The sequence below is a fragment of the Corythoichthys intestinalis genome, chromosome 8 (assembly GCF_030265065.1).
Source record: "Corythoichthys intestinalis isolate RoL2023-P3 chromosome 8, ASM3026506v1, whole genome shotgun sequence".
NCBI lineage: Eukaryota > Metazoa > Chordata > Actinopteri > Syngnathiformes > Syngnathidae > Corythoichthys > Corythoichthys intestinalis.
The window spans coordinates 51,632,617-51,646,204 of record NC_080402.1 but is presented as its reverse complement, the minus strand read 5'-3'; the positions used below and the strand labels follow the sequence as shown (position 1 = coordinate 51,646,204).

The following is a 13,588-nucleotide window of genomic DNA, read 5'->3' as shown; positions in this document are numbered from 1 at the left end:
TCAAAAATGCTGCTGGACAGTAGGGGTACCAACAGAAAAAAAATAAGCATGCCTCCTCTAAATTCTGCTCCAGAAATGACCAATCAATTCACGAATAAACAAACATATACATCAATATGTCAATTAGTCAAGCCTTGCGAGTAAGAGGCATTTATTGAGCATCTTTGTTCAGCTGAGCAGAGTTTAAATGCTGAGATGCGACATTAGCGCAAGAACAGCGAATATTTAAAAAAAAAAAAAAAAAAAAAAAACACTATTCGGTTACATGGACCTCATGATGGACATATTCATATTATAAAATAATATGAATATGGACCCATGGTAACACATCGTTCATCTTTGATTATGATGATCTTAAGGTGAATATCCTAATTGAATGTCAGTGACAAAGTTTTAAAGGTAAAAAGTACAAAATCTCCATGTAAACTATATAAAAAGAAAATTTATGACATTGTCTGATCTAAATGCCCAAAGGGCAAGGAAAAACCCAGGACCCAATCTGGGGGAAAAGCATGTCTATCACCGTGAATCAGAGGTGGGCGGTAACGCATTACATTTACTCCGTTACATTTATTTGAGTAACTTTTTGAGAAAAGTACTTCTAAGAGTAGTTTTACTAGTCATACATTTTACTTTTACTTGAGTAGATTTGGGGAGAAGAAACACTACTCTTACTCCGCTAGTTTGGGCTACATTAATCGTTACATTTTTCCTATTTATTCTACATACATTATTAGATTTTACGTTTGTTTGTTTTTTGTTTTGTTTCACCAATTAGACATCATAATAATGATCAGTTGACTGCATTATTCCAATCAAACTCAAGCTTGATGTTCTATGATCGCGCTGTCCAGTTCAATCACATGGAGTCTTTAAAGCACAGTAAAAAATTAAGTATTTGACATAGAGCGTTGCTGTCAACATGACTCGAAAGCACAGATTTTATCCTCTTTACCAGTTTTTATTTGGCACCGACCAACCATGGAAAACCGGAGATATGATCCTTTTAGTTTTATAAGAGGAAATACGTTTCCTCCACTAGAGCGCAATCATGCTCTTTGGACGAATGATGCTTCATTTCTGTATTTTTTTCATCTCTCAAAGGAATTCAATGATTATTTTTTTATTTCTTTGGCTTTAAGTGTTTATGTAATAGTCTTCTTTTTCAAAGTATAAGCATAACAGTTCATATAAATAATTGTGGTAATAAAATCAATTAAATTATTTTTTTGTGTAAAAAAATCAAATCAAACATTGTAAATGGTTACTCACATAGGTATTCATGACTTGAGTATTCTTTTCAGCAAATATTTTTTTTTTACTTGTAGTTGTGTAGATTTTTTTGGATGACTACTTTTACATGAGTGATTTTATTTTGAAGTAACGCGACTCTTCAGTAAAATCTTTGGCTAATCTAACCCACCTCTGCCGTTAATATGTGGTTTAATATTCATTTTCTTATTCTTTTGCAAACCATCAAAAATATTCCCTGTAAATACTGTACATCCAGCTTTTATCTATAAAGTGGTACCTCTACATACGAAGTACATTCGTTCCAGGACTTTGTAAGTCGAAATGGTTGTATGTTGAGCAGGATTTTCCCACGAGAATACATTATAATTCCATTAATTCGTTCCACAGCCCGAAAAGCTACACTAAATCCTTAATAAATACTGCTGTTACTATTTGCAAATAGCAATTACAAAGAGGAAAACAAATACATGATGAATAAAAATCAGAATATAATACTAGTAATAATAATAATGATAATAATAATAATATTAGCTGTAATAATGGAACAAATTGGTTCTAATGTGGCGTTGTATTTTGCGCGGTGTACCTGAACACTGACGGCAGAGTGAGAGAGAGTGCAGTTGGTGTGTTGTGTTGCACAAATTCTGAAATAAATGATTAAAAACCTGACGAAGCTGGCGATCTCCTTGGACATGGTACCACAATAAAATTTGTTACCTTAACTTATAAAGACTGGCAAACGGAGGTCGGAGGAGTATTGTCAAGCACCCTAATCTCATATTTTTCCATCATTCCATCTTCATTTAAATGGTTAGCCTCAACTTTTTTCTTTTTGCACCACCTGCTTTAGCATTCTTGGAACCCATGTCGATTTTTCTCACAAGAAAATTCTTCTTGCGTCCTTCTTGCGGGAAAACAATGAAATTACAACACTGTCATAAATCGTTGTATTTCGAGCGTTTCGTATAGAAATAAATGGCGAGTCAAATTTTACGTCAGATGTCGAAAAGATCGTGTGTCGAAGCGATTGTATGTCGAGATACCACTTTACTCTGGTTTTGAAGACTAGCACCATGGCTGGTTTAATCTTGGGGATCGGTCACCATCCAGAATCCAGAGTACGAAAATACAAACACGATGGTCTTCATAAATGAGTAAGATCAAACGCTCTTTTTTTTTTTTTTTTTTTTTTAAAGCATGAATACTTGTACATTAAGGGGAAAATATCATTTGAAATACAGTGGTACCTATACATAGGAATTTAATTTGTTCCAGGACCTGGGTTCAGGCATGAAAATGGGTCAGGGGTTAAAAAGGTGAGAAGGGTGTCGAGGAAATATGTTCCAGTACACTGTACACCCCAACAAAATATTGAGCTCTGTCGACCCACACTGTGTTTCAGCAGGGCCGTGCAGAGACCGGTGGAGGGGCGGGTGCTCGTAGATCAAAAGGAGCACATGAACAAGTATTTAATACACCTTAAAACAACATAACTTCAATTTTAACCAGCTTTAGATAATTATTGGCTGCGACTGTGACATACTTTAATTGGAAGGGGGCAACAGTGAATTAGAGCTGAAACGAATACTCGAGCAACTCGAGTAACTCGAGTTTAAAAACTGATCCGAGTAATTTTATTCACCTCGAGTATTCATTTATTTTGACAGCTCTAAGCATCATGTTTTGCTCGGACTACTTTTAATGCGGGACAACGCGCTGATGTCACGTGCGTAGAGGAAGAAGCAAAAAAAAAAAAACTTACTGCAGCAGACAGCCGCTACAAACGACTCCGACGTTGCAAAATACTAGCCTGCACATGCTACGTTAGTTGCAGTTAGCTCTGATGAGTCTCATAGAGATCACATGTATGTTGAACTAGATGCACAATGACAGACTAGGCCGCGTCTGGGAAGCGTTAGCAAACAGCCGCCATCTTAAAGCAGTAGAGCGCTAAGCGCTAACAAAGAGCGCTAAGCGCTAATATATAAGATTAACGTTACTGTCACTACTAGCTCACGTAACGTTAGCCCTGCGGAGGGCTAGGTTTCTATTAATTAAGACCACTTTCGATGCGTGGCTAACGTGTCTTACATACAGGCTTTAACATAACATAGCGTTGTGGAGTGATGAGGGTGTCAAATAAAAACTCAATAATGCTAACTATCAATTTTAGCTCAGTAGTCATTGCTGGATAAAACACCAAGTAGCACTAGTCCCTAATGTGCTCCAATACAGCCTGTATCATACATTTATTTTGAACACTGCAAAAATTCAAAATCCTATCAGGACTTACAGTTTAGACTAACTTAAAACTTTACTAGAACTTAAAAATGGCTTGACACAAATAAAAATTCAATTGAAAAACGTGGGAAAAAATCGTAACTTTTAAGCGATGTGTGTTATCAAGCGTAAAGGCATTTTTAGGTGTGTGTGTATATATATATATATATATATATATATATATATATAGTGAATTAGTCTTTTTTTTTTTATTCTAGTTACATCTGAGATGCAATTGTTGGCTGTTTTCAACAATACACATCAAAAATAAAGACATTGATTGACTGAAAATGATAAAATGTCTTGTTTTCTCATGTATATCTATAATTGCTCTTCACCTAAAAATATATTTGTTTTATCCGATTACTCGATTAATCGATAGAATTTTCAGTCGATTACTCGATTACTAAAATATTCGATAGCTGCAGCCCTACAGTGAATAGAAATGAAAACTGTCATCAACACTTTCTGGCTTTGACTCAGTCAGTCTGCCTATTTTCTTCCCTCAACCTCTGCATCAAAACTTCCTTCCTCAACTTGTTCATCTGAGAAAAAAACACATTAGATGGTCACTGAGCCACCAACAGCACAGTTTTCTTAAAACTATTATTTCATTATTATCCATACTTAACAACTCTAGCACCTAATGATTAATAAAGCAATGACATAAAACATAACAGTAACATGTTTAAAACTTATCATAATTCTTACATTTTGAAGTGCTTGAAAACCATTTATAAATGATACTTTGGTGAAAAAACATGTCATATATATGTATCTTTTTTCCAATGTAAAATCTGAATAAATGCATTGAACACACACCAAAAAATGGGGGTGGGGGGGTGGGGGGGATTACTTCGCGGTTTTCACTTATTGCGGCGGGTTCTGGTCCCCATTAACCGCGAAAAACGAGGGATCCCTGTATTTCTGAAAAGCTTTAAGAAGCAGGACTCATTCCCACCACTCGTCGGGCCGGTGTTGTGCCGACACCGGCCGTCAGCTCAAATCCAAGCCGAAAATAACGCGTCTCCGGAGGACGACGGGAGCGATGTGAGGCGTCACCTCCATCCGAGAGCATGCCGCTTAATTTGACTCAACAGTGTTTCTTCGTTTATATTACCGCTAAATGCACAAGCTTGACGCCAATTTAACGGGAGCTATTTTTTTTCATGGGAGATTTGGCTAGCTCTGGCAGTGTTCAACGCAAGCTGCAACGAATGGCAGTAACTTTTTTATATCGCAAAATGTGAAAACGATTGAAACCATTACTCACCAAATTTAATCTGCTGGCAAATACAGGCAAATGTGTATGCTGCGCTCTGGTCTGCCCCGGTGTGGATAAGGCCTGCTTTTTGTTTTCGCAGCTATGCAATGCCACCCAAAGGCTCTCCGAGCACTCCATGTACAGTAAGGAGTGCGCACGTTTGGAATAATGGAACGCACCTTGGGCCGATGATTGGTTCTCGTCAGCGAAGCATCTAGAAGGATTTGCTGACTGTCCAAGTGTGACATTTTTTAAAGAACCGATTTCTTAAGTGCTCAGTTTACGTACTAAGTTAATCACATGATGATAATAATAATGTAAAGTTGATAATAGTCAACCGTTTTATCAGATTGAAATTCTTTATTTGTGGAAACTTATTGAACAACACGACTGCTATCTGCCGCAGCCAACGCACATATCTCCCCCGCCAGAACAAACGTAAACACGGAAGGCACGTCCCTCGCTCTCCCGCACCTCCCTCACCCCTCTACGTCATGCGGTGCATTCAGGAACACATGCTAACACCCTCGCCACATTATAACTCGATTCGTTACAATAATAATAATTACCTTGGTCTTTCCTATGGAAAGAACAAGGTATTGTTATTCTGCAACTTTATTCGCCTTATTATTATTATTATTTATTATATCTTCATCTTATTCTCCGCGTTTTTTCGGCGCGCTGCGCAGCCCGAACCATACCACCGATCGGCACCGTTGAAGTATCGGCACGACCGGATTTTTCGCGCGACGCAGGGACTTTTTCAAAATCCCCCGAAAAATTTTCCGTTCGCCCGTAAACGGCAATTTTCCGAAAAAAAAAAAAAGTTAAAAAATGTATCTAGTCCTACAATTTTTGACCAAATCACATAATTTGGGTATCAAAAATTCCGGGACGATGAGGGGCATAAAAGTTGTATACAGAATTTGGCAAAAATTTACGGTTCCCCGGAAATTTGCCAAAAACTTTCCTATTCATTTTGAATGAAAAAAAAACGCACGCTGCACAGCCCGAACCGTTTGACCGATCGGCACCGTTCAAATATCGGCACGACCGGAATTTTCGCGCAACGATGCGAATTTTTCAAACGGACCCGAAAAATTTTCCCTTCGCCCGTAAACGGCAATTTTCCGGAAAAAAAAAAAAGTTTCAAAATGTATCTAGTCCTACAATTTTTGACCAAATCACACAATTTGGGCATCAAAAATTCCGGGACGGTGAGGGGCATAAAAGTTGTATACAGAATTTGGAAAAAAATTACGCTTCCTCGGAAATTTGCCAAAAACTATCCCATTCATTTCGAATGGGAAAAGTCCCATTCACTTCCAATGGGATTTCCAATGGAATTTACATTGCATTGATGCCATTGACGGCCATGCATGTCGAATCTACTGATGCCAATGTACTTGGATTCAATTGACTATATGGATGTCGATGCCATTGACGGCCATGGACGTCCAAAATTTTTCCCATTCATTTTCAATGGGGAAAAAACTAAATTTCCCCAAATCAACAGAAAATGACCAGATATCAATAGGACGTGTCCCCCAAACTTCCCCAATTCCATTGACGCTTATGAAGGGTGCCGCCATTGACTTCCATGGACGTCCAAAATTTTTCCCATTCATTTTCAATGGGGAAAAAACTAAATTTCTCCAAATCAACAGAAAATGACCAGATATCAATAGGACGTATACCCCAAACGTCCCCAACTCCATTGACGCTTATGAAGGGTGCTGCCATTGACGTCCATGGACGTCCAAAATTTTTCCCATTCATTTTCAATGGGAAATTTTTTTTTTCCCCAAATCAACAGAAAATGACTAGATATCAATAGGACGTGTCCCCCAAATGTCCCCGATTGCATTGCTGCTTATGGAGGGTGATGCCATTGGCGTCCACGGACGTCCAAACTTCCCATTAATTTCCAATGGCGTTTCTTCATGTTTGTTCATTCTATTGATGCCAATGTATTTGGATTCCATTGACGCTTATGTAAGTTGATACCATTGACGTCCATGGACGTCCAAAATTTTTCCCATTCATTTTCAATGGGAATTTTTTTTTTTTCCCCAAATCAACAGAAAATGACTAGATATCAATAGGACGTGTCCCCCAAATGTCCCCGATTGCATTGCCTCTTATGGAGGGTGATGCCATTGACGTCCACGGACGTCCAAACTTCCCATTCATTTCCAATGGCATTTCTTCATGTTTGTTCATTCTATTGATGCCAATGTACTTGGTATCCATTGACGCTTATTTAAGTTGATACCATTGACGTCCATGGACGTCCAAATTTCCCATTCATTTCTAATGGCATTTAATTATGTTTTTTCATTTTATTGATGCCAATGTACTTGGATTCCATTGACGCCTATGTAAGTTGATACCATTGACGTCCATGGACGTCCAAAATTTTTCCCATTCATTTTCAATGGGAATTTATGGGACGTCGGCGTCATCCGCACGTTGGACTTCGTCGACTGGACGTCGGCGTCATCCGCATGTTGGACGTCGGCGACGTTTGCTAGTTGGACGTCATCACCGTCCGCTCATTGGACGTCGGCGCCGTCCGCTCGTTGGAAGTCGGCGCCGTCTTTATGTTGGATGTCGGCAGCGTCAGCACTTTGGACGTCGGCAGCGACAGCAATTAGGACGTCGGTGACGTCCGCTCGTTGGACGTCGCCAAACTTTGGACGTCGGCGTCGTCCACTCTTTTGACATCGTCACCATCCGCTCGTTGGACGTAAGACGGCGCATTCTGCACTTTTGACGTTTGCTTGTTGAACGTCGTCATTGTCCCACGTTGGACGTCGGCACCGTCCGCTCGATGGACGTCGGCAGCGTCAGCACTTTGGACGTCGGTGACGTCCGCTCGTTGGACGGCGCATTCTGCACTTTTGACGTTTGCTTGTTGAACGTCGTCACTGTTCCACGTGAGATGTCGGCACCGTCCTCTCGATGGACGTCGGCGTCATCTGCTCTTTTGACGTCTTGGACGTCGGCGTCGTCCACTCTTTTGACATCGTCACCATCCGCTCGTTGGACGTAAGATGGCGCATTCTGCACTTTTGACGTTTGCTTGTTGAACGTCGTCATTGTCCCACGTTGGACGTCGGCAGCGTCAGCACTTTGGACGTCGGTGACGTCCGCTCGTTGGACGTCGGCGCCGTCAGCAGTTTGGAAGTCGGTGATGTCCGCTCGTTGGACGGCGCATTCTGCACTTTGGACGTCGGTGACGTCCGCTCGTTAGACGGCGCATTCTGCACTTTTGACGTTTGCTTGTTGAACGTCGTCACTGTTCCACGTGAGATGTCGGCACCGTGCGCTCGATGGACGTCGGCGTCATCTGCTCTTTTGAGGTCTTGGACGTCGGTGACGTCCGCTCGTTGGACATCGTATTCTGCACTTTTGACTTTTGCTTGTTGAACGTTGTCACTGTCCCACATGGGATGTCGGCGTCATCTGCTCTTTTGACGTCGGCCTCTCACGCTAACTTTTGACGTCGGCGCCGTTTGCTCGTTGGACGTCGTCACCATCCGTTTGTTGATCGTCGGGGACGTCGGCGTCATCTGCTCTTTTGACGTCTTGGACATCGCATTCTGCACTTTTGACGTTTGCTTGTTGAACGTTGTCACTGTCCCACGTGGGATGTCGGCATCATCTGCTCTTTTGACGTCGGTGACGTCAGCCTCTCGCGCTAACTTTTGACGTCGCCGCCGTTTGCTCGTTGGACGTCGTCACCATCCGTTCGTTGATCGTCGGCGCCGTCCTCTCGATGGACGTTGGCGTCATCCGCTCTTTTGACGTCGGCGACGTCCAATCCACTCTGAGGTATACGCATAAAGTAGGAAACTGACCGGGGATCGAACCACCATCCTCTCGTACCAAGGTCAGCGATATTAACACTGAGCTATCCATCTGCTAAATGCAGTGTTGTGTGATATGTATATAAAGTTATCATGTATGTGATACAGGCATTGACAAAAGCTAACTTGGTATTGACAGAGGTTCGATCCTACGACCTCCCGCATCAAAGTCATTTTCAATTGGAATTTTTTTTTTTTCCAAAAATCAAAAGAAAATGACTAGATATCAATAGGACGTGTCCCCCAAACTTCCCCAATTCCATTTACACTTATGGAGGGTGATGCCATTGACGTCCATGGACGTCCAAATTTCCCATTTATTTTTAATTATGTTTTTTCATTCTATTGATGCCAATGTACTTGGATTCCATTGTAAGTTGATACCATTGACGTCAATGGACGTCCAAAATTTTTCCCATTCATTTTCAATGGGAATTTTTTTTCCCCCCAAATCAACAAAAAAACGACCTGATATCAAAAGGACGTGTCCCCCAAACTAGTCCAATTCCATTGACGCTTATGAAGGGCGCCGCCATTGACGGCCATGTACGTCCAAATTTCCCATTCATTTCTAATGCTTTTTAATTATGTTTTTTCATTCTATTGATGCAAATGTACTTGGATTCTATTGACGCTTATGTAAGTTGATACCATTGACGTCCATGGACGTCCAAAATTTTTCCCATTCATTTTCAATGGGAATTTTTTTTTTTTCCCCAAATCAACAGAAAATGACTAGATATCAATAGGACGTGTCCCCCAAATGTCCCCGATTGCATTGCTGCTTATGGAGGGTGATGCCATTGACGTTCATGGACGTCCAAACTTCCCATTCATTTCCAATGGCATTTCTTCATGTTTGTTCATTCTATTGATGCCAATGTACTTGGATTCCATTGACACTTATGTAAGTTGATACCATTGACGTCCATGGACGTCCAAAATTTTTCCCATTCATTTTCAATGGGAATTTTTTTTCCCCCCCAAATCAACAAAAAATGACTACATATCATTAGGACGTGTCCCCCAAATGTCCCCGATTGCATTGACGCTTATGGAGGGTGCTGCCATTGACGGACATGGACGTCCAATTCTCCCAATCTTTTCTCATGGCTTTTACTTTGTTTAGTGCCATTGACTGGCATTATGGTCCATTCTATTGATAGACCTGAGTGGGGCTAAGATCTGTATCTCCACAGAGGAAAGACCAAGGTGTGTAATTTCTCCCGAAATTGCAGTTTCTAGTTAAATAAAACCTCCCGACCCCCCCTCCTCCTCCCAAAAAGAATTTCTCCTCAGATCTATGCAATTCACGTAGGTCGCCATTTTTTACTTCAAAACGGCGAATTTCGCCGAAAGGTGAGAGATTTTCATGCCTGTGGGTTGTAAATCGAAACGGTCGTATGTCAAGCGGGATTTTCCCATAAGAATAAATTATAATTCGATGAGTTTGTTCCACAGCTCGAAAACCTACACTGAACCCTTAATAAATACTGCAAGTACAGTTAAAAATGGCAATTACACATAACAAAACAAATAAACTATAAATACACATATAATGATAATAATCTAACGAATCGGGTTCTAATGTGGCAGTTGTGTTTTGCATGCTGTTCCTGAACAGACTGACTAAAGTGTGAGAGTTGTGTTAGAGTTTTTACTTTCACTTTCAATGTTCTGTTGTTGGTGACGTCGGCAACGGTGGAAAGTAGCAAGTAAAATATTAAATACAAGTAAAATATAAGTAGTAAAATATTTTGTGGAATGATGACACCAAAGTTGAATTGTTTAAGAGTAACACACAACGTCATCTGTGGAGGAAAAAATGGAACAGCTCACCAACATCAACACCTCATCCCCACCGTGAAGCATGGTGGAGGGTGCATCATGATTTGGGGCTGTTTACTGTCTCAGAGCCTGGACAATTTGCAATCATTAATAGAAGAATGAATTCAAAACTTTATCAGGATGTTTTGCAGGAAAACCTGAGGCCGTGTGTCAGACAGACTCAAAAAAAGAGGATGGATGCTGCAACAGGACAATGATCCAAAACACAGAAGTAAATCAACTTCAGAATGGCTTTAGAAGAACAAAATACACGTTCTGGAATGGCCAAGTCAAAGTCCAGACTTGAACCCCATTTAAAAGCTGTGGCATGACCTAAAGACAGCGATTCATGCCAGGGATCCAAGGAATCTAACTGAACTACAGCAGTTTTGTAGAGAATGGGCCAAGATTAGTCCTGATCGATGTGCCAGACTGATCTTCAGCTACAGGAAGCATCTGGTTGAAGTTATTGCCAACATAGGGAGAGCGAGATATTAAATGTGATGGTTCACTTACTTATTTTTCCCCCCTTCTGTCATTGTTTGCATCCTATTCTAATTTTTAAAAAATGAATCCTATAAATGTTTGGGTGGTTTTAGTTAAAGCAAACACTGTTTTTTCATCTGTGTGATTTTGACAAAGATCAGATTACATTTGAAGATTTTATGCAGAAATGTGAGAAATTTCAAAAGGTTCAAATATTTTTTCATACCACTATATGTCGAGAAAAATGATGACTCAAATTTTACGTCGGATGTCGAAAGGACCGTATGTTGAGTTACCACTGTACCAGTATGCATAACAGTTCTGACATAATTGGTTTGGTTCACCTTTAAATCAGTTATTTTCATTTTAGGTTTAATTTACCTTCTTAAAATCACATCAATGCACTTAACCTACAACGACCATTTTGAGTGCCCCCCAACTACCTGGACTATGTATTCAATTTTCTCACTGTCCATGTGCTGATAAAAGAAAACATACTTGTTGGGGTTTTGTGAGGAGAAGAAAGCAGACTTATCCAGTGGAGCAAATAAGATGAAGGTAAGAACTTTTTATCCAAACTTACAAAGAACCTTTCAACCCTTTTACGGTGACAACAAATGTGACTAACCGACAACAACAAGAGCTAGACAGTCTTGCCAGAGGCAAATAGCACCGTGGTCAGTGTCAGCCAAGTAGGTACCAGTAAAGATGGAGGGGAGAGTGATGTGAGTGATTTTTCTCATTACAAAAATCAGAGTATTTAAGTTGTTGAAACAATAACCAAAAATAAAAGGGAAAAAAATCCACCTCAAGAAGGACTGTATCTAGGTCAATAATTTTTTTTTTTTTTAATTAACACTTTTAAGTTGAAGACAAACATTTGACATATTTGCAATTTGTTGAGGGCTCCACGAATGAGTTCGTCATGGTCCCCCAAATTACCATATAGGCCCTTGATGGGAATAAACTCCATTAGGGAAAAAATGGCTTGAATTTAAAATGTGGTTAGGGAAAGGTTTGCTTTGCAATTCAGCATTTGACGAGCACTTCCAAAATGAGCTAAATGAAAATCAGACAGACGAATGCATCAATATTGACTGCGAGCATGATTGTGTAAATAACTCAAGCTATTTTAGCACCATTATTCTAATTCTTAGCATGTCATTGCAATGTGCTACCATCTGATCGGACATTGTTATGACAGCTCTAGGACCCTTATGTTTGGCGAGAGGACGGTTTTCGTCTATGGTTTTCACAGGCGACTACATTCATTTAGGCACAAAAACGGCTAGTAGTTAGGATGCTGCTGCAGAAGGTAGGCATTAAGTGGCATAAACAAAGATGAGCGAGGCAACTCACGTAATGTTTCGACGGACTGCGCCTTTTCTCCACGTCCACCACTTTGACGTCCAGCACTGTCCGAACCTGCATCTTGACCCTGCAAAGGCTATACATAAACGCGACTGGCAGGCAGCTGCTGCAGCTCGAATCACGCTGAATAAATCCCCGCATTCATCGCCGATTTCCAGACAGCTCAGAGAAGGACGTCAGCTCGCTGTCGGCCAGTTTGGCAGTTTTATCTGCCTCCACCGAAGCACCGATTGGAAACTTATTAACAGTCCGTTTAAAACAACGCTGTGCGCCAACTCTCAGAGACATATGCCGCCAGGAGAATATCGACTCGCCTGATGCCCACAATGGATGGCCACGGCAATCACCTAAGATTCGGGAGGAAGTGAAGAGAGTCCCTTTGTGTCTGTCTCCGTGGCCACGAGATACTCTGCATACCTGGACGACAGTCTGCTTGGATTGAAGGTAGCTGCTCAATGTTCAATCCAGCGCCAGACGCCTCTTGTATTCCAGTTGCCGCAAAGATTTTAGAGAGCGCGTGGGACGTGCTACGTTAACGTCCACGGGGCTTCTTGGAACAAAATACTCGTGAAAAGAAACCATCTGACAGCGTAGTCATGCAAGAACCGACTCGTGTCTAAAATAACTTTTTTTTCCAGGCTTAGTGGTAGATTAGTGAAGAAGACAAGGGAAATCTACAAACACGGGTACCGATTCATTGAGTTGTTTCCAAGGCAGCGTCGGATCGGTTCGGGTGAACACTGCAGGCACTGAGTCATGAGCTGCTTTCTGGCCGGAGACGAGCAGCTGCGAGTGTGGCTACAGATGTTAGACTGGTGACCAATCGGATGAGAGCATTCTTACGTCAAAGCACCCAGTGAGTGAATGCTGCCCCCTGTGTACTTCACTATGCATGCACATGTGAGCGTTTGACGTAATAAATAAATAGCTATGCAAGTCCTTCTAAAAAAAATAGCATATTGTTATAAAGTTCATTATTTTCTGTAATGTACTGATATACATTAGACTTTCATATATTTTAGATTCATTACACACAACTGAAGTAGTTCAAACCTTTTATTGTTTTAATATTGATGATTTTGGCAAGAAAAGTCATGAAAAAACCAAAATCCCTATCTCAGAAAAAATAGCATAATTTATCCGACCAATACAAAAAAGTGTTTTTTAATAAAAAAAAAAAAAAAAAGTAAACCTTCAATTAATTATATCAGCTTTGCACTCAATACTTGGTCGG

The 13,588-nt window shown here is 40.6% G+C and overlaps 1 protein-coding gene across 4 annotated transcripts in view; it reads right to left on the bottom strand.

Annotated features, from left to right (window-relative positions):
• sh3pxd2aa (SH3 and PX domains 2Aa) overlaps positions 1–13,131 on the bottom strand; it is a 183,808-nt gene extending 170,677 nt beyond the window's left edge. For all 4 annotated transcript variants that reach the window (XM_057842412.1, XM_057842413.1, XM_057842414.1 and 1 more), the window contains exon 1: positions 12,343–13,131. In XM_057842412.1, the coding sequence (XP_057698395.1) occupies positions 12,343–12,495 (153 nt within the window). In that variant the 5' untranslated portion in view covers positions 12,496–13,131. The remainder of the gene's footprint in view (positions 1–12,342) is intronic.
• Between the last annotated feature and the right edge of the window lie 457 nt (positions 13,132–13,588).